This window comes from Lotus japonicus, chromosome 2 (genome assembly GCF_012489685.1).
Source record: "Lotus japonicus ecotype B-129 chromosome 2, LjGifu_v1.2".
Lineage (NCBI taxonomy): Eukaryota > Viridiplantae > Streptophyta > Magnoliopsida > Fabales > Fabaceae > Lotus > Lotus japonicus.
The window spans coordinates 58,712,695-58,734,014 of record NC_080042.1 but is presented as its reverse complement, the minus strand read 5'-3'; the positions used below and the strand labels follow the sequence as shown (position 1 = coordinate 58,734,014).

At 37.4% G+C, this 21,320-nt stretch overlaps 2 protein-coding genes across 20 annotated transcripts; one reads left to right on the top strand and one right to left on the bottom strand.

Moving 5' to 3' along the window:
- Window positions 1-5,009: 5,009 nt before the first annotated feature.
- On the bottom strand, window positions 5,010-20,919 carry LOC130738541 (disease resistance protein RPV1-like). Of its 19 annotated transcripts, XM_057590549.1 has the most exons (9): window positions 20,273-20,914; window positions 19,052-20,162; window positions 18,606-18,887; window positions 17,655-18,503; window positions 16,907-17,568; window positions 16,728-16,806; window positions 13,891-13,926; window positions 11,885-12,722; window positions 7,373-9,590 (listed from the first exon to the last, which is right to left on the bottom strand). In XM_057590549.1, exons 1-5 carry the CDS (start codon window positions 20,845-20,847, stop codon window positions 17,050-17,052), a joined length of 3,336 nt encoding a protein of 1,111 aa, XP_057446532.1. In that variant the 5' UTR covers window positions 20,848-20,914; the 3' UTR covers window positions 7,373-9,590; window positions 11,885-12,722; window positions 13,891-13,926; window positions 16,728-16,806; window positions 16,907-17,049. The 19 variants fall into 19 exon arrangements, with proteins under 19 accessions (XP_057446537.1, XP_057446532.1, XP_057446541.1 ...); XM_057590558.1 differs by having other exon boundaries at window positions 11,885-16,806; window positions 16,907-17,345; window positions 17,424-17,568; window positions 20,273-20,916; XM_057590544.1 differs by having other exon boundaries at window positions 7,373-7,864; window positions 9,513-9,590; window positions 11,885-16,806.
- Window positions 11,860-16,751, top strand: LOC130736725 (F-box/FBD/LRR-repeat protein At3g26920-like). The gene is made up of 5 exons (XM_057588515.1): window positions 11,860-12,296; window positions 15,701-15,806; window positions 15,899-16,060; window positions 16,139-16,345; window positions 16,647-16,751. The coding sequence occupies exons 1-5, from the start codon at window positions 11,860-11,862 to the stop codon at window positions 16,749-16,751; spliced, it is 1,017 nt and encodes a 338-aa protein (XP_057444498.1).
- Window positions 20,920-21,320: the final 401 nt, after the last annotated feature.

The following is a 21,320-nucleotide window of genomic DNA, read 5'->3' as shown; positions in this document are numbered from 1 at the left end:
CAACAATGATCATCCTCTTTTCCTCTTCTCTCCTTCTTTTCTTAACCCTGCTACCACCCATGTTATGAAAATGCTTATGAAAAAAGATTAAAATATCATACTAAATGGAAATAAAATAATAATCAACTTTTAAATTGTTCAAAATTCATAAACTCACTTTAGCAACTTCTTCAATTCTTTCCTTCTTTTATTCTTTCCCTTTACGCCCATCGTGAATGTCAGTCGTCTCATATCTCTCGATTGCTTTCAAAGGCCGACACATAACACTTTCATCTGTCTTGAGATAATAGTACTACAAAAACATTAAGGAAGGGGAGAGCAATAAAATTTTGTAAACAAACATAAAATGTTGAAGTGTAATTGCTGTCCCCTTTCTTCATGTTTTTGTCTAACACTTACTTTGTTGTTTTCTCCATGTACTAACTCAACGATTTTTTTGTAGTACTATTATCTCAAGACAAATGAAAGTGTTATGTGTCGGTCATTGAAAGCAATCGAGAGATATGACAAGACAAACATTCATGATGGGCGTAAAGGGAAGGAAAAAAAGAAGGAAAGAACTGAAGAAGTTGCAGAAAGTGAGTTAATGAATTTTGAACAATGTTAAAGTTGATTATTATTTTATTTCCATTTAGTATGATATTTTAATCTTTATTCATCAGCATGTTCAGAACATGGGTGGTAGCAAGGTTAAGAACGAAGGAGAGAAGCGGAAAAGAGGATGATCATTGTTTAAAAGTACCTAGTTGATTATGCTTATTACCGACGTCGTGATGGTAAAAAAATAACTAGAAGGTAAAGGTCTTAATTCTGAAATGGTTACTTGTACAAGATATTAGTAGACATTGAACTTTTAAACATTCAATATTAAGAAATCTTATTTTCTACCACTGAATTATACATAATATTTTTAAAAATTCTGGTCTCACAATTTTAATGCAATAATTATTACACTAGAATGTCAATGAAAATTACTTATTTTGGATGATCAATAATTATTTTCTTTAAATAGATGTAATAGTGATACCTATTTTTTTCATTTTTTATATAAGAGTCTCAATTAATGTTTTTTCATTGTACCTGATGATTATGTGATGAATCTTCACAGGGAAATTGTGCCTTTTCAACTAAGTGACCCAGCATCTCCGATTGAAACTGTCAAGTTCTTGCCAAGTTATATGTTAAATCCTCACTTCTACACATCTTTGATACTAGTGATACTCCAGAAGTAGTTATATCAGAAAAAGAGGCAGTGTATATCTTTGATGAAGTCATTGATACTGGTGATGCTCCTGAAGCTCCAAAAGTAGTTATACCAGAAGAAGTGGTGGAGGATATCTTTGAGGAAGCCATGTTGAGATAGTTGAGCACTCTGTGTAAATTAATAAAATGATTAAAAAACATTAACTATCAATTCAAATCAAAACAGGTTAAAGCTCAGTTTATGCTGAAAGGTAAAGAGGTTGAAGAAAGAAGTTGTGAAAACTTCACCTTTTTAACAAATTGGTCATGTATCCTCCTCATCTTCTTAAAAAAGATAGGCTCAGCCAACTTTGGAAGTTCTACTTCTGAATTCTTTGCCGAGTCAAGTTCTAAATTAGTTTGTACTTTGCATTTTGATCCATTCAACTAAGAGCCCACCAGAAAAAGAAGGAGATGCACCCTGGTGAGATGACAGCAGAACATGCTCCTCCGATACTCTCGGGTACTGCATAAAGAACTCAGCAAAATAAGCAATGCTAAAACAGATTGATTAAACAATTACTAAACAATGTGAAGACCACTAATTAAGTTTTAGAGAGAATACAATCAAACTTTTTTATAATTGCTACAACTCTCCAGCAAACAACCATCATGCACCAGTGGAAGGCTTACCATTAAACCAGCAGAAGGCTTCACATTAGACAACTGCTCATAAACAGATTGGTAAAACTCGTTCAGGAACGAATCCATGGAGGTCACTCCACCTATAGAATTAACTACAATACATACATCTTAACCCAGAATAATGCATCATAAAAATTAATCATTTTTAACACAATTGATTTCAAAATTAAGGTAAATACAAATACTCAAAAAACTCACATCAGAAACCTCAAATACTCAAAACACCCACATCAGAAACCTCATCCAGCAGATAAAAGTATTGAAAACCCATAAATCAAATCTAATTTTCAGACTCAAACAATGGCTTAAAAGTGTAATTGAAAATGACATTATCATCAAAGCAAGAATTTTGCAGGAGTAAAGTTCGAACATGGACTATTATCAATAATTGTGCAACCAAAAATCAACCCACCATGGTCATTGCACTATCAAAGAAATCCAAGTTTATATTGAATCAGGAGACAACTAAAACACCCATATAGCGAAATCCATAAATTACGTCATGATAAACAAAATCCCTAAATCAAGTCTTCATACCTGAGTATTTATTATTGCTTTGAGAAGATCATGACCATGGCCATTCGGGCGGGTACGGTCGTTTTCGGGGCAAAATCTCGGTTTTGAACGGGTAAAAATCACCCAACCACCAAGTCCTCCCAGTTGCCATGTTTATATCAGGTTCGGTTCCGGCGGTTTACAGTTTTAGCGGGAGGTCTCGTTCGGGTTTAAAATCTAGAAGAATCCAAAAAAGGAGATAAAGATTGGAAAACAAAAATTAACAGATCTGGTCTTATTCAACATTTAAGAGATATTTTACCACAAAAAAAAAAGAAAAACAGATGGAAGAACCCAGATCTCGAATATCTTAATCTTCAATAGAGGAGGTCTAAGGCGATTGTGCGGCGGTAGTTGATGGCACGAAGGTGGTCTAACAGTGCACGAAGGTGTTGGCGGATCTAGACCTCAGAAGGAATAGGTTGTGCGTCTTTGGGTCGTGGTGGTGGCACTGCATTGAAGACAAGGAAAGGAGGAGGTGGTGCGGTGGACGACGACGTTCAGGAAGGTTGGGAGAGTGTGGCGGCTAGGTTTAGGGATGGAGATGTTGAGAGTCATGAGAGGTTGAGAGAGAGAAGAGGTTGAGTGTAATGAGAGGTTGAGAGAGATTAGAGGTTGAGAGTGATGAGAGGTTGAGAGAGACAGCTAGGGTTTGGTAGTTGACAGGGTGAGGGTTAAAACAGGGTATTTATAGTGGGTTGGACTAAGGAGACTAGGGTTAGAATTGGGCTGGGTTTTTTTTTTCTCAAACCAGGTTCGGTCGGTCTGGGGCTCAAACTGAAACCGACCGGACCAAACCACCTGAATCCGGTTTTTTGCACCCGAACCACCCGCGAAGCGAACCGCCTGGTTCACCAAAAAAACACGCGGTTTGACCGGGTTCGGACATTCCGGTTTTTTCTGGACAGGCCTATTGGCCATGCTCTGTGAAAATTAAGTCTTAATTTTCTGAAAATGCATTAGAGAGAGGAAACTAATTAGCGATGTTAGGTTTGAAATTCAGAATTTTAGTAAATTTCAAATTGCATTCTTTCAAAGAAGCAAATGGAAAAAAGATAGAATTTGAAAACAAACCTGGGAAAAATACCGGTCATTAGTCGAAAGAACTCGCAGTAAATCCTGATATGTAGGCTCTCCTCGTTTAACAATCAGTAATGACCTCGCTCTAATTACACCAGTTGATAAAACCATGAGTTTACCAATAACAATCAACAATGAACTCTTAAACATTTTCAACATATTTGCCTTCAAAATTAAGGGAAATTCAAAGACGCAGAACACCCACATCAGAAACCTCATCTAGCAGATAAAAGCATTGAAAACCCATAAATTAAATCTCAATTTTAGAATCAAACAATGGCCAAAAAGGGTAATTGAAAATGTCATTATCAATAAAGCAATAAATTTTTCATTGAAACTAAAATACCCTAATAGTTTCATTGAAAAAAAGAAGAAAAAAACACTTTTTTTCTATTTGCTTGGAATAATCTTCAAAGGAAGATAATTGAAAAAAGAAAAAATTTGGGACGCGAAACTTCTTACCCATATAGTTGCAGATTTTGCGTACCTATTGAGCTGGTGGAAGTTTTTGTCTTTTCAATCTGGGTCGCGACATGATGACGATGAAGATTTCAATTTGGTTTGCTGCGATCTCGTGCGTGCTTTTGCAAGCAAATCGCGTGATCTCTGAGGTGGCCATTGATTGAATCGGGTGCTGGATTGATTTGGGGCTCCGAATCAGAATCGAGTGATTCATTGATAGCATGTAATTGATTTTATGGATCTTTGAATCAGTAAGGTGAATGTCGAGAAGAGATGCGGCTTCTGTTGATCTACTTTTTCTCTCAAATTGTTGAGAGAAATTGTCGAGTTTGGGAGTAAGAGTGAGAAAAGGAAAATATCGTTGAAGCAGAGACGAGATAGTTTGAGCAAAGAGAAAAAAAACGAAAAAAACAATGCTCTGAAAAAAGCCCACGTTGATTATGATGAAAAATAGGTATTGAAATGCCACCTGGAATAATGGGACCATGAACAATTCATATTTCTATATATTATGGAAAAATCAAGTCTTAATTTTCTGAAAAATGCATCAGAGAGAGGAAACTAATTAGCGATATTAGGTTTGAAATTCAAAAGCTTAGTAAATTTCAAATTGCATTCTTTCAAAGAAGCAAATGGAAAAAAGATAGAATCTGAAAACAGACCTGGGGAAAATATCGTCAATCAATCCAAAGAACTCGCAATAAATCCTTATATGTAGGCTCTCGTCGTTTAACAATCAGCAATGAACTCGCTCTAATTACACCAGAAGATAAAACCATGAGTTTACCAATAACAATCAGCAATGAACTCTTCATCATTTTCAACATATTTGCCTTCAAAATTAAGGGAAATACAAATACGCATAACACCCACATTAGAAACCTCATCCAACAGATAAAAGCATTGAAAAACCATAAATCAGATCTCAATTTCATACTCAAACAATAGCCAAAAAGGGTAATTGAAAAAAAAAAAAACACTTCTTTTTCTATTTGCTTAGAAGAATCTTCATAGGAAGATAATCGAAAAAAGAAGAATCTGGGTCGCGACACATCTTACACTTCTTACCTCAAATTTAAATGGGTAGCCTAAATCATTAGGTACCAAACTCATTCTTCCAATGAACATTTTTTCACCAGTATTAGTTCTTGTTAACACAATGGCATCAATAACATTCGGTAAAAGATCATTAACTATGAGGCGAGTTTCATTGCATAACTCAGACGACTAGTATGTATTCCTCAATAACATTATTGGAGCCTCTTTCTTTAAACTCAACCTGTGATTTGGAATTCCAAAGCACTTTTATATCATTTAAAAACTCGGAAGTAAACCACTCTGAATGTGTCTCTGAATCCGCATCAGACTTGCAAGTTGTATCTGAACTAAAGTACTCTTTTGGTTCATATGAAATTCAGCTCAACATAAAATCATTCATCATCTCAACTGATTCAAGAGTCGGACACAATATGTATCTCTCTTCAAAAAACTTTTAATCTTTCATGTTAGTCAAGAGATCTGGATATGCAAAATTAACCAAATCGAGAATAGGATTATCACTTGGCTCAACTAACAGATCAATAGGTATGTCTACATCAGCTTCTCAACTCTCATCCGATTCATATTGACCATTAACAATTTGAAGAATCCAATCAGCAAATGCCTTTATATCAGCTGCAAATTATGGGGACTCAATTGTGTACGTACTTGTAGTTAAAGGTTTTGAAGTACGTGGGTAATTAACATAACAATTAGTAAATTGTAGAAAAAAAATAAAACAAATAAAAAATATATAAAATAAATAAATTTATAAAGGCTTACCTGCTTGTACTTCTCCAAATATTTTGCCTTTCTTCAAATTGGACATCAAATCATTCAACTTCATTTTGAAAACTCTAGCCACAAAGATATCCTCCACCAGAGTGCTCACTCTCTCAACCTTGGCTTCCTCAAAGATATCTTCTACCACTTCTTCTGGTATAACTACTTCTGGAGCTTCTTGAGCATCACCAGTATCAATGACTTCCTCAAAGATATCCTCCACCTCTTCTTCTAATATAACTACTTCTAGAGTATCACTAGTATCAAAGAAGTGTAGAAGTGAGTATTTCAGGTAGAACTTGGCAAGAACTTGACAGTTTCAATCGGAGATGTTGGGTCACTTGGTTGATAAGGCACAATTTTCCTGTGAAGATTCATCACATAATCATCTGGTACAATGGAAAAACATTAATTGAGACTCTTATATAAAAAATGAAAAAATAGGTATCACTAATTACATCTATTCAAAGCAAATAATTATTTATCATCTAAAACAAGTAATTTTCATTGACATTCTAGTGTAATAATTATTGCATTTAGATTTTGAGACCGGAATTTTTAAAAATAATATTATGTATAATTTAGTGGTAGAAAATAGGATTTCTTAATATTGAATATTTAAAAGCCCAATGTCTACTAATATTGTGAACAAATAAGCATTTCAGTAATAACATTGAGACCTTTACTTCGTAGTTGTTTTTTACCATCACGATGTCGGTAATAAGCAGAATGAGCTAGGAACTTTTCAACAATGGTCATACAAAATTAAGAATAATTGAAAACACCATATAAGAGAAGTACAAATATGCAAAACACTCACATCAGAAACCTCATCCACTATATAAAAGCATTGAAAACCCTTAAATCAAATCTCAATTTCAGACTCAAACAATTGCCAAAAATGGTAATTGAAAATGTCATTATCATCAAAGCAAGATTTTTTTCACAGACATGAAAATAGCCAAATAGTTTCATTAGAAAAAGAAGAAAAAACACTTCTTTTTTCTATTTGCGTAGAATAATCGTTGAAGCAGAGACGAGATAGTTTAAGCAAAGAGAAAAAAAATGAAAAAAAGAAAATGCTCTGAAAAGGCCACGTCAATTATGATGAAGAGTAGGTTAATAAATGACACCTCGAATAGTGGGACCATGAACAATTCCTATTTCTATATATTATTATGGATTATGGATCAATTATGGATGAGCAACCGGATATCGCCTAAAGCTCATACCAAAGAGTGTCTCCCCAGCATGTCATTATATCGGTAGTCTGTGGTTTCTCTTTGTTCTAGCATTCTTTGTAAAAAAACCTATTTAATTCGTTGCAAGGTAAAAAAATAGAGTTGTAAATGCTGTTTCTCTTTAGGAAAACACCGTGAAATACGTTTGAGGGTTTAGCTTTCGTATCCAGCCCATCAATTCCTATTAGAAATTAGGGAGGCCTAACTAATTGTGTAACACCCCGATTTCCGAGTGTCACTTTAGTAACTCAAAAATAAAATAAAGCGGAAAAGCAGGTATTTTTTTTTCGTTTTGTTCAAATAAAAAGACTTGTCGAAAAGAAGACTCAACCCAATCGCGATTAATATACAATATAAGTACAGCTCTCGCTGCAACTAAAAACATCGTCACGAGTGTCCTCAAGTGACGGAATGTAACATCAAATAACTAAAGGTATTGCCCAACGGCAAACAAGTGCGACCCATAGATAGAGTCATGAGTTTTATAAATACAGTCTTCCAAGAAAGTAAGTTAGCCCAAAACGGCTTCCAAAAAGACTTCCTACGTCCGACTACTCCATGCGATCCCCATCTATGGAGAACCACACCGAAAGCAACCTGTCGGAAACTACCTGGTCCCAAAAGTACAAATGACGAATCAGAGCTATGACAGCAACAACCAGCTCAAAAGACTCTAACCACCCATAACCCACACTACTATCATCGACCCTTCCTCGATCAGGCATGAAGTCCGGGTCCTCGTCGAAGGCTTCAGTAATAGTCATTTCGCTCTGGGTCTTTCCCGCACAACGAATCATCACGAACCGGCTGACGGACGCCTGGCAGCGAGCCGACCGCCCAAACACAAACATACAAACAAAGCCAAGGTGCGAGGGTCAACTCACAGGATATAATAGATAATACAAGCAACATGTGATGAATTAAGGGGTATATATATATAGGTTGTATATATACATGTAAGTTTTGTATTGCCTACCCTAAGGTATATACATGGCTTGTTATCAATGCTCCAATAAACAATTCAATATCTACTATCTCCACAGTTCAATAAGCAATATCTCGACAATTCAATAAGCAATATCTCAACAATTCAATAAGCAATATCTCAACGATTCCAAATTGGGGCGCATGTATGCATGCAATATCAATTCAAACGACGATCCCAATAAATATGCATGTCGAGTCGATCTAACCCATTGGGTTGAACATAAGGACTCGCACACGCAGCAAATGACAACGCCAAGTCGGTTCGCTCAATGGAGTCGAACATACGGACGTTGCACGCGTCTAACGACTATCGCCGAATCGATCCAATCCATTGGATTGAATATAAGGATCCGCGCGTGTCGAAAGATTATCGTTGAATCGGTCCAATCCATCGGATTGAACTTGCGGACTCACGCGAGTTTATATGGCGATCGCTGAAACGATCCAATCCATTGGATTGAATATAAGGATTCACGCGTGCCCGAGTGACTACCGCCGAATCGATCCAATCCATCGGATTGAATATAAGGATTCACGCGTGTCAAACGATTATTGCCGAATCGGTCCAACCCGTCGGGTTGAACATAAGGATTCGCGCCCGCTATGCCGAAGATACACTCTTGGTGTTCTTCATGAAGGCCAGTATATCGACCGTCCCAACCCCGAGTATATGCATGATGCAATATGTTTAGCTAAACATCGAATCGTCCTCACACGTACGTGTTTAACTACAAATTTCAATTTAAAGATACCCGAAGGTCAAAGTCGTCTTTGCGACTAGCTGTGATAAGCCGGAGTACATATTGCACTCAGTGACATTTCCATGGTCACTATGGTTCATCCCTGTGACGACCATCGAATCATCTCAAGTTCAAGGCTTTTCGACTATTTCCCGTTTTTCACAATCACTTCCAACTCTTAAATTTTCCTAAAGGTCTCGTTAATTAACCAAAGCATTTCAAGTTGAGTTAATCAAGTTATGAGGTTTATTATCGAAATCCAAGTTCCATAAGTTCCCAAGTTCCAATTTCCAACTATTCAAAGCTTCCCAAATTCCCCAAATATAATCCCCGGGAAAAGTCTAAGTATTTCAAAAAGGGCTAGATCTCAGACCTCAGGTCAGGACCTGCCTAGGGTTTCCTCTCAACCCGAAAGATCAACAAAATCAACTCAAATGTCCTACGCTCCGCAATCGCGTCAACACGCACAATTTGATATCAATTCAACAATATTCAGCTCTAAAGAGCGATGCAACAATAATACGGTGCGAGAATCATAAGACAGAAACCAGTAAACGGCCGAAGCCTCTCAGAAAACGGAGACACACGTCTCATATAAGTTCACTCGGCCGAAGCCTCCAGAAAATATTTTTCCATAACGCGATAAACAATATCCAAGCAATATTCAATATCAAGCAATATTCAAGTCGAAGTTATCGACGCCTACAATGCAAATAGCTAATAAGTAAGTTGCCCTAACCTCGAGTTGTTCCAGTCTCGCGGTGTAGGTCTCGCTCACAAGCTTGTTCAGTCAATCCCAAAGTTTCCACAATTGAACCTTTGAGCAAGCAAAGCAATAATGAATCAAAACAAGTCGATACAGTCGAAACAATCCTAACTAATGTTCGACGAAGCTCAAGAAGCTTCAGAGTACAACATTTAGGCACGAATGGAAGGGCTTTCCCCGAATGGATGAGTTTTGACTCGATTCTAGTTTTGTACAAAAACACTTTATTTGCTAAAACGTGCATAACTCGAGCTACAGAACTCGGAAGGACACGAAACCGGCGCCAAAATTTCGACAATTGAAAGAGCTACGCAATGGCTCAGGTCATAGAGACCCAAAAATTATTTTTGGACACGGTACCCAGGCAAATAGGTTTCGGCCACTATGGAAAATAGGGTTTTCGAACTTTTTCTTCGATCTAAATCAATTCCTAGGTATTCTTAGGCGATATCTAGGCCAGGGAAACTCTCAGAAAAATTATCGGGTCGAGAACTGTCGCAGGGGTATTTTGGTCAATATTTTTAGCTCGGAAACTCAAAATCAGAATTTCGAAAAACAAATTTGATGAGCTCGATCCTAACGACATTTATAACAACTAATCCTACTGAAGCTAAGCTCAGTCGAGAGTTTTTGATCCAAAAAGCGGAACCTCTGTTAGAAAATGGGTATTTTCAGAAAACTGGACCTCTGCGACGATTCGGCAGGATTCAGTCGAAAACAACTGGATATTCATGCTCTAGAGCACGTAGGCAATAAGTTTAGACACCAAAATCAGCTTATTTGGACAGTTTTACAAAAAGCTCAAAACTTTGAGCACAGAAGGACATAGAGAAAAGCGACAGAATTTACGATCAGAGGTAGGGAAAAACATCAGTACCTCGATGTCTACGCGTAGCAACAAACGGAACGACGATCGGTCAAGAATTGGAAAAATCACTTTTCTCCTCCTTCCTCCTTGCACCCCTCGGCCGTGTGTGTGTTTGTGAAGTTTTGATTTTTTTGATTTTTTTTGAAGTCATATATATAGGAAATTGAAAACGTGAGAAAATGATTATTTCGCGATTCCGATTTTTCCTACTGATTCCAACGTATTTTAGACACGATATTCTTCCCGCTGAATCTTTTAATTCTCCAAAGAAATATCAGTATGATTTTTGGTTTTCGAGGCTTGTTTTTAATGTGTACCGGCTTAAAAATGCACTTTATGCACTTTATGGTCTTGACCTCGGATGCAGAAACTTCCTTCTGAAGAAAGATTCGGAACGCCGATTAGAGTGGGCGTGCGCGGATGATATCTTTATTTGAAGCTCCGAATAGAAAAAGTCTTCATCGTCCGTCAATTTTAGGGTTTCTGAACTATCAGGGTTTCGGTTTCGGTTTCGGCAAACTTCCGAGCATTGGAATTTGTCGTTCGTACATTCCAGGGTTTCGTATCGAAACGCTTGTTATGGAAAGGAATAAGAGAAAGTCTTATATTCCTCTAGAAGATTTTTGGAATTTATTCCTATAGTGTTCCAAGGGTGGAACTTAGTTTTTTTTTCCCTAAGGTTCTTGTCCTAGGTTTAATGCGAATATTAGTCGTGCTATAACTTTTATCGACTTTGATGCAATCCTTAGCTTTTTCCTGAACTTTCTCCTTCACAAATTTATTCCATTCAATAAACACTTGTTCAGGTTTTTCCTTCACGTTACATCCAATTAATCGTGAAAAGAAATTTTATTCGATTTATTCCAACTTAAAAACTTGGGTCTCACAAATTGGGTAGGCCTAACTCAACCCAAAAGCTAGCTCAAGAGTTGAGGTTTGCACCACCCTTTATAAGCATTTGGTAAAGCTAGCTCAAGAGTTGAGGGTTGTTCTACCTTTATAAGCACTTGGTTGCCCACATCTCTAGGCAATGTAGGACTTCTAACACACCCCCTCACGCTCAGGGCTGGACATCTGGAGCGTGAATTAACATTAAAGGGTGGCCAAAATACGGAAGGTCTTCAAATGGATCTAGGACAAGCTCTAATATCATATTAGAAATTAGGGAGGCATAACTACCATATTAGAAATTGGGTAGGCCTACCTCAACCCAAAAGCTGGCTTAAGAGTTGAGGTTTGCACCACCCTTTATAAGCATTTAGTTGGCCACATCTCTAGCCAATGTGAGACTTCTAACAATTCCAGTGTAAATCCCTCCAAATCCCCAGCTATGGCAGGTGCCGGTGCCGGTTCGTGGAGACTGTGAGCTTTGAGCTTTGAATGATGTTTTGTTTTTTTGGTGAATGAAAGCAGAAACTGCAGTGATTTGTGAATTTGCATTCATCTTTAAAGATGGAAGATAGGATTAGCAACTTACCAGATCCAATTCTCTGTCACATTCTCTCTTTTCTCCCAACTGAGGAAGCCATTGCAACCAGCGTTCTCTGCAAGAGGTGGAAGCCTCTTTGGCGTTCAGTTCCCACTCTGGAATTCTTCTGCCACAGTCGTTTTATCACAACAGAGCTCTTTCTGCAGTCCGTGAATGTTGTTATCCTCTCCCGAGATCAAAACCAACCCATTCATAAATTCCAACTCACCTATAACTTTTGTGATTCTGTTGATCCTGTCAATTTCGAGCTATGGGTTAATACAACAGTGAAACGCAGCCTTCAGCACCTCCATCTCTACCTCCGATTTCATTCGTGCCTCACGCGACCCGCCAACTTGTCTTCCATTTTCAGTTGCACAACTCTTGTGGTTCTCAAGTTGTATCAGATAAATTTGGAACTGTTTTCCTGTGCTGCTCTCTGTAGCGCCCCAATTTCGCAACTGAGGAATCACATTAAGTAACCTAACAAAGTTTAAGGACTATTCTGCAATCCCTAAAAACCAAGGGTATATTTTTTGAAAATGACTAAATACCATAGGGTTGGAAACATTACATAACTTTATTTAAATAACCTGTTTCCCGACATAATAATGTACATAACATAGAGTAGTTCACAACACCATAAACGGGGTTCCAAAATAAGTACGCTCACTTAGACAAGTGGCGAAGATAAGGTTTAAACAACAGAGTTTTCAAATGGGGAAAGAAACTCAGACATAGTCCACCAAAAAGGGAGAAACAACTGCTTCATCCACCTTTACTCGACCGCCCACGGTCACGATCTCCAACTCGAACAGCTAAGCTTCAGCGGAAGGCTCTCCATCGCCTAATAGCGTTAAGCGCCCAAACAACAAGTAGCAAATAGAAAGGGTTAACTCCATGCAATTACCACATAATAAAGAGAAAAACATGTTATTCAAATCTAATACATGCCATGGTAAGTAAGCTACCAATTTAATTCAGGATAGATGACAACTCATCCTATCGATCATGAAATCGAATCATATATTTAACAGAATTAAACATATCAGCAAAATCAACGATATGGTTTTAAAACAGATACCAACAAAACTTAACAACATAAACTAACTCAGGAATCAATGACTTAACACCATAGGTTAATTCAGATAACAATAACTTCAACAATATAACATCAAATCAGATATCAATAATCCTCAACAATATAACAACAAATCAGATATCAATAATCCTAAAAAATATAACAACAAATCAGATATCAATAATTCTCAACAATATAACATCAAATCAGATATCAACAATCCTCAACAATATAAATCAAACAATAACGTCTCGCAAGACGGGACAGTCCTGTGAAAATATCAACTCCACTGTCACTAAGTAACGCCTCGAAGGACGGGATAGTCATGTGAAAATATTCACTCCACTACCACTTGATAACGCCTCGAAGGACGGGACAGTCATGTAAAAACATCCACTCCACTGCCACTTGATAACGTCTCGCAAGACGGGACAGTCCTGAGAAAATATTCACTCCACTGTCACTAAGTAACGCCTTGAAGGAAGGGATAGTCATGTGAAAATATCCACTCCACTACCACTTGATATCGCCCCGAAAGACGGGACAGTCATGTGAAAATATTCACTCCACTGCCACTTCAAGCAAATCAAAACATCTCATCCAACTCAGTAGTCACTCAAACAACAATCTCAAATTCAATAATCAAAACAGGATAACCACATGTTATTCATATTATCAACCAACATAAATCAATTCAATTACATACCAACTCAGTTCAATGACAGAAACCAGTAAACGGCCGAAGCCTCTCAGAAAACGGAGACACACGTCTCAATAAGTTCACTCGGCCGAAGCCTCCGAAAAATATTTTCCCAGTTCAGTACAACAGTCATAATCAAATGTCAATCAAACTTAAACATCTTCATCTCAAACGCATGCAGTGCGATAAAAACATGCAAGACTCAAAGACGCGCTAAAACCGAGTTACCCTTACCTTCGTGAGTAGAAGTTGTGCATGGAAGTTGCGAACCTAGAACAAGGAAACACAATCATCAACACAAGACCTACTAGAAGTAATCAATCTAATAACACTAATCGAAACCGGAAAGAAAGCTTTTAAAGCTTCAGAGTTCCTATTTAGGCACGAATTGATAACAGAACTTCATTTTCTAAAACGCGCATAACTGGAGCTACAAAACTCGGAATGACACGAAACCAAAGCCAAAATTTCGACAATCGAAAGAGCTACGCTATAGCTCAGGCCATACATACCCAAAAATTATTTTTGGACACGGTACCCTAACAAACAGGTTTCGGCCACTTTAGAAAATAGGGTTTCCGAACTTTTCCTCCGATCTAAATCAATTCCTAGGTATTCTTAGGCGATATCTAGGCCAGGGAAACTCTCAGAAAAATTATCGGATCGAAAACTAGAACAGGGGTATTTTGGTCAAGATTTTTAGCTCGGAAACTCAAAGTCGGAATTTCGAAAAATAAATTGGATGAGGTCGATACCCACGACGTTTATGACAACTAATCCTACTGACGCTAAGCTCAGTCGAGTGTTTTTGATTCAAAAAGCAGAACCTCAGCATAAAATTGGTATTTTGAGCAGAATTGAAGTTCTGAGGCGATTCGACGAGATTCGGCGAAATGTAATCCGCTAAACATGCTCTTGGGCGTACAGGGAATAAGTTTAGTCAGAGAAATCAAGTTATTTGGACAGTTTTACAAAAAGCTCAAAACTTTGAGCACAGAAAGACATAGAGAAAAGCGACAGAATTTACGATCAAAGGTAAGGAAAAGCATCAGTACCTCGAGGCCTACGTATAGCAACTGTCAGTCCGACGATCAGTCAAGGATTGCAAAAAGCTCTTCTCCCTCTTCTCCTCAAGCTCACCCACGGCCAAAGCATGGAAAAAGATGAAGATATTTCAAATTTTGGCTATTTATAGATTGGTCAAAAACTTGGCAAAACAAATATTTCTCGATTCCGATTTTTCCTGTGCAATACTTCGTGAATTCTGAGTGGGTTTCCGATGTCAAGTTTCCAGAACTTGAATCAAGGTTTTGAAATAAATGAAACGATCCAAAAAGAGGTATGAAATAATTCAACCCGAAAAACTACTTTTTGCAGCGAATGTCAGATGCAGAAACTTCTTTCTGAAGAAAGATTGGAAACATCGAAAAAAATGGGTGCACGCGTGTGGAATCTTCATTTGAAGCTCCGAATAGAAAAAGTCTTCATCGACAGTTTACTTAAAGGTTCTTGAGCTATCAGGGATTCAGTTTCGGCAAACTTCCGAGAATTGAAATCGGTCGTTCGTACAGTCCAGGGTTTCGTGTCGAAACACTTGTCAAGGAAATGAATAAGAGAAGTTCTTATATTCCTCTGAATATTTTTGAATATCGTTTCTACAGTGCTTTAAGAGCAAATTAGCCATTTACTAACGTTTTCGCCCTAAGGCGGAAGTGAATGAAACTCGTGCTATAACCTATAGCGACTATATAACTATTCTTAACTATTTCCTGAACTTTCTTCTTCATAACGCTAATCCAAACATTAAACACGAGTCAAGTTCCTCTCACGCTTACACATAATCCTATGCGTGAGTTGGAAATTAATTACTTATTTAATTCTAAAATCTTGGGTCTTATAATCTCCCATTGCTTAAAGTCCTGCATCTGGAAAATCTGTCTTTCTCGACACGCGAGTCTTTCGCGGAGCTTCTTTCTGGATGTCCAGGTCTTGAGGACTTGAAAGTAACTGATTTACGTTTTGATAATTATGATGTCACTGACAGAGAGTTCAAAACGTTACCCAAGTTGCTCAGAACAGATATACAGATTTCAGAACATACATATTTTTTGCTCAAAGTGGTTAACAATGCTAAAGTTCTGTACTTAGAGGTAATGTGATTTATGCATCATCATTCTTTTTCATTCTTATGGAAAATGGGATATCTGATCTGATTTTTTTTGTTACATTGTAACTCATGCAGATTGATGATGATATAGATGAAGTCACCGACCCCTACTTTTCCTCCATGTTTCATAATTTAACTAATGTTGAGCTTGTCTATAGATATCATATTAATGATTGGTCTCAGATAGTGAAATTGCTCCAGCATTGCCCCATGCTTCAAGATCTTGTCATAAAGCAGGTTTGCTTAGAGGCTTATGGTGATTTTCTAATTTTCGTACACGTTTTCATTTATTGATTTTGTGTTTATTGTTGACAGCCAGAATGTTGTGTGCTTGACTCTGTTCAAGGTGGAGAAGTAGGAGATTGGAAATTCCCGCCATCCGTTCCTGAATGTGTTCTATTACACCTTAAAAGTTGCTATCTAGATGATTATAGAGGCACCCCAGACGAGTTTCGATTTGCGAGATATATTATGCAGAATGGAAGGTTTTTAAAGAGGATGACAATATGCAGTTATGTCGAGGTAAAACGACGGCAAAAGCTTAAGAATTTAAAAAAATTATCCTCATGCACAAGGCGCCTAAATCCTTCAAGAATGTGCGACCTTTTACATAGAATAGAATGTTTTAAGTCAGGGGTAATCCAATCGTGGCTTCTCTTAGTGGACATAGTAAAAAATGGTTCATAAGTATATGCTAAGAGTGAAAATCATTAAACTAGGAAAAAGTTCAAGATGTGTGGTAGCATAGCAGTGTAGCAGTCTGCAGTTGTCATAAAAAATGCACAGCCTTAATATGTACTACTGATTCATGAATACATAACAGTTTCAAAAGGTACTGGAAAATGGGAAAGAAACATACCAAAAGGATAGGTTTAATTGCTTGAAAATTTTATTTACAATAAACCTGGATGATAAACAGCAGCAATGATGACTGCTACCCAGCCACAGTCCCAAGATCCAGTTTACAGCCTCCGTCTCCAAATCTGCTAGAAACCAGACGAAAAAAAGAAGAAGTTAAAATACCTCTATCATAAAATTAAATTTTATGGAGGAGTTAAAATGAGATCAGGGGTAAAGAATGACCATTCAGAGTTAAAAATCAGTGTACGATGGAAAACCAGAAAGAAAGTGCACCCCTTCTCTCGTGCTCAAACCACTTTGGAATCCTTCCTGTTTATAGGCATGGCAATTCAAAGTAGGTCTTTACCCCTCATGCACTTCCTGTTTTAGTGTAGCATATTAATGATAAAATCTATCACATTCAAATCATCCTCTTCAAGCGGTGCCAAATTCAAGTCTATTTTTCTCCTTTTATCAGGATTCATGAATCGGATATCCTGCATGTTTTGCTCTTTCAATACATGGATTCCAATTCCAAAATCAAAGACCCTTTCAATCCTAAACTCCACATAATTCCACTTATTTTTTGATATCCTGCATATTTCGCTCATATGTGTATCAAAGTAGTCTTTGCTTAGCCTCTGAAGAAGAGTACAACCCCAATTCACTCTGAATAGTTGACCTGAAGAGCCATTGATGAAGGAATTTACTATTGAATAATCATGGTCAGGCAAATTTGTTTCAGGTGGAGAAGCAATACATAGTAAGATGAGAGGGAAGTCGTTACGAAACCAGAAAGAAAGTGACGGAGATGGACCCCTGTTCTGGTGCTCAAACCTCTCTGGAATCGTTTCTCCTTCTAAGTTTCGCAATTGAAGATGAATGTCTACATCCGCACCCAGTTCCTGTTTAAGCGGAGAACATTAATTAATAAATAATGATGAAATAAATAAATACATTCTAAACATAACAAATCAAATCAAAAACTAACCTGCCTCACCAACATGCTTCTACAACTGGAACTCAAGGATGGACATCCGCATACAACTAACTTGTTTAATCTTGGCAAAATCCCTTCACAAATTTCTCTAAGTTGCTCGCATCTATTCAAGAAAAGCCTCCGTAAAAAGCGACATTCTTTGATGCATTCAGGTACAACTGTGATTGATGGACAATCCATTAGCTCTAATTCTTGCAAGTTAGGAAACAAGGAGGGAACTAATACTAAATATTCATCTGACAGGTGGCTCTGTTCGAGAGTAAGACATTCTAGTTTTGAAGGCAAAAGCATGGAACTCTCTTTTTCATTCAAGAACGTGGGAACTAATTCCACAGCTCCGCCATCCATCACTTCTTCTTCACTCTCACTCTCGCTATCCTCATAATATATCCGCCGCTGACTGATTTCGAGCCATAATAGTTCTGGCATCGTGTCTAAGCTCCTTAATGGCAGCAAGTGAGAAACCCACATGAATAGAAGTCGAGTCAGATTTCCAAATGAATGTGGAAATTTGCTTATGTTAGTGCACCTCAAATCAAGCTTCCTTATATTTTCCATCTTTTCTAATATTTCTGGAAAACTCTCAAGACTTAAACAACCATGAAGATAGAGTTTTTCAAGAGAGGGCAGCTTAAGGGAAGGAAAACTCCTAAGCTGGGAGCAATAACCAGCATTCAAGCTTTTAAGTTTGGCCAACAACCCAACCGAACAGTCAATCGTAATTAATTTTGAACAAAATTCAAATGAAAGCTCTTCTAAATTTGGGAGACCAGTTAAGTTAGGTATCTCTGTTAATGATTCACAGAAATCGAGATTTAAAACTTTCATAGTCTCGAACTTCTGCTAAAAAAGAAAACAAAAAAAGGAAAACAAAAATCAAATGAATATTAGTGATTATAATACACAAGAAGATCAAGGATATTGAATCATTATCATACTTGCCTTTGATGATCTTCCCAACTCCAAGGACACCATGCTACTATAAGGTAATATGCATATGGAAAGTTTCTTTGGATGGAAATCACTTGGTAAATGTTGTGAAGGGTATTTCCACCACTCTAGTACTCTTAAACTATTTGGAAGATGCTCTGGACCTTTAGAAAAATGAGTTTTTCTAATGACAAGTGTTTTGAGTTTTTTCATCTCTTTGAAAGCCTCTCCATCCCAATTCACTTCTTCAAATGACGGGTAATCTAGATGCATCATTTCAATTTTGCTTGTTCCCTTTAGAAGAAAAAAAAGACAAATAAGAGATTAACACAAGTAGTAAGAGACATGCAAATATTAAAAAGGGGGGAAATGGTAATATAACATTAGTAGCTTTGAATAATAAAAAAGGCTAAATCAAGATCCACGATAAACAACCAAATAATCCAGACAAGTCATACCGTATTTTGTTCCAAAACTTCAAATATGTCTTCATGAAACCATAACCTACTGCGGTTTCCAGGCTCTTGTGGTGATTCTTGTCGCACAATTTCTTTACCCATATCCTCAATCAAGTCGTGTAGTGTCACATAACCCGAATGAGTAATCTTTATGAGAGACTTATCAACCAACACAACAATTTGATATTTAATGCAATGGTTATGATGGGCATTGAGTATATTTTCAACCTCTTCTAAGTGATATCCTTTGAAGCAACAAGCGACGTCTAAGAAAACACTTTGCTCTTGTTTCTCTAAAGCAGCAAAACTCACTTCAAGTACTTGTTGAATCTTTTTAGTTGGAATCTTTTCATATTGCTCTAATGCAGATTCCCATTCTTGTATACTTTTTCCATACAGGTTAGAACCTATTACTTCCAAAGCCAATGGAAGGCCGGAAGCATAAGCCAATGCACGGCTTAACATGCCTTCATAGTTTGGTCTAACCTTGTCCTCTTTAAAAGCTTTCCATCTGAGCAATTTAACAGCATCATTCTCGTTCAACGTTTCCACTTCATATGTGCTTTCAACCCCGTGTAATGCTAGCAAGTGTTTATCCCGAGTCGTGATGATGACTCTACTACCACGACCAAACCAATCAGACCTTCCAATAATGCCTTGTAGCTGCTCCATCTTGTTAACATCATCTAGAATCAAAAGAACCCTTTTTTGCTGGAGCCTACGTTGTATCATTGAAATTCCTTTGCCGACACTTGTTATCTCAATTTCCTTCTCTTCAAGTACATCCACAAGAAATATCTTTTGGAGATGTGGTAACCCATGTTTGTTTGAATTTTCTCGAACATTTTCTAAAAAACATAAACCTTCAAAATGGTCAGCAATGGAATTGTAAACTGCTAGAGCAAGTGTTGTTTTACCAATCCCTCCTATTCCATGAATTCCTACCATGTGAACTTTATCATCAGACCCAACATCCATAAGAAAAAGCACTTCTTCCACTTGGGATTCTAGTCCAACGGGGTAATCAGCAATATGTAAAGCTACACGATTAATCTTTCTTAAGACCTCTTTAACAATTTTTCCGATAAAGTCGTGTTCATAAGATCCATCACTGCCCAATAAGAGAAGTGAAATTTGTGTGAAATAATAACAATAAATTCTATCATGTCTGTGAAGTTGTAAAGAAACACAAGAAGAAAAAAAGAGGGTGAAGTGGGGTACCTGGGTTTGTAATGAGAGCCTGACAAATTAGCGGCTTGGTTAAGAGCCATCTTCCATTTTTGCAACCTCTCCATGTTGTCCTTCAACTTTTCCTTGCTATCCTTAAACCTCTTCTCATGCTTGTCCATAGCTTCAGCATAAGTCCCACTTTGATGTCTGACATGAGAAGGATCCACATCATAGAAAACCGGAAGAACCAACCGACCTTTTGCCTTGACACACTCCATGATTGTGACAAGTTCATCCAGGCAAAATGAAGAAGAAGCATAGTTCACAGAGAAGATAGGGATGGCAATCCTCGACTCTTGAATGGCCTTGATAAGTGCGGGTGTGATTTCATCTCCTCTCTTAAGGTCCTTATCATCAATGAAGGTGTGGATTCCCTTATCTGAGAGAGTTTTGTGGAGATTGCCAGTAAAACCAAAGCGAGTATCAGAACCCCTGAAGCTGAGGAATACATCGTAAGTGAATGCATAGGTGAAGGAGGAGAAGGAGGAGGATGATGATGGTAGCAGAGCCATGAGAAAGAAAGCTTGGAATGATAAGTGTGGAATATGAATGGTGTGTGCAACCATAAGTATATGTCATGAGAACAGAGCAACCAAATACACATGAGATTTATAAAAGACAAAATTAAAGGGGAAAGGGATTTCATATATAAATCCTAAAAAGAATTGTCAAAAGGTATATACGCCGGTGATGCTTGGAATTATTGAGCTCCAAGACTAGTCACTTAATAAAATATCTACAAAGAAAATATCTATAACAGTCTGTCTCTCCTTGTTTTTCAATTTTTCTTTATGATTGGACCCATGCTTGTTTTTGTAGTTGTTGAAGTGATCCCACTTGGAATGAGTGCTACCATTTAAATCAAGTAAAAGTCAAGAAAGGCATGCCACCAGGCCCAGGACCATTTACTCTTGCGTTATTGTATTATTATGCTATAAACTTTCTTGACCTGCCTGCCAGTCATGGTAGAAATTTACAGGAAATTGTTTACCTCTGTCACTGCCATCATACTTGTTCTCTTATCTTCACACGCTTTATA

Bases quoted from the DNA above. Each gene is read 5' to 3' on its own strand.
- LOC130736725 (XM_057588515.1), top strand. From the start codon at position 11,860: ATGGAAGATAGGATTAGCAACTTACCAGATCCAATTCTCTGTCACATT. The intron at 15,807-15,898 runs GTAATGTGATTT...TAACTCATGCAG, and splicing joins CTAAAGTTCTGTACTTAGAG to ATTGATGATGATATAGATGA. The intron at 16,346-16,646 runs GTAAAACGACGG...AATACATAACAG, and splicing joins CAATATGCAGTTATGTCGAG to TTTCAAAAGGTACTGGAAAA.
- LOC130738541 (XM_057590554.1), bottom strand. From the start codon at position 20,847: ATGGTTGCACACACCATTCATATTCCACACTTATCATTCCAAGCTTTC. The intron at 18,888-19,051 runs GTATGACTTGTC...TTTCTTCTAAAG, and splicing joins AAGTTTTGGAACAAAATACG to GGAACAAGCAAAATTGAAAT. The intron at 18,504-18,605 runs GCAAGTATGATA...CTTTTTTAGCAG, and splicing joins AGTTGGGAAGATCATCAAAG to AAGTTCGAGACTATGAAAGT.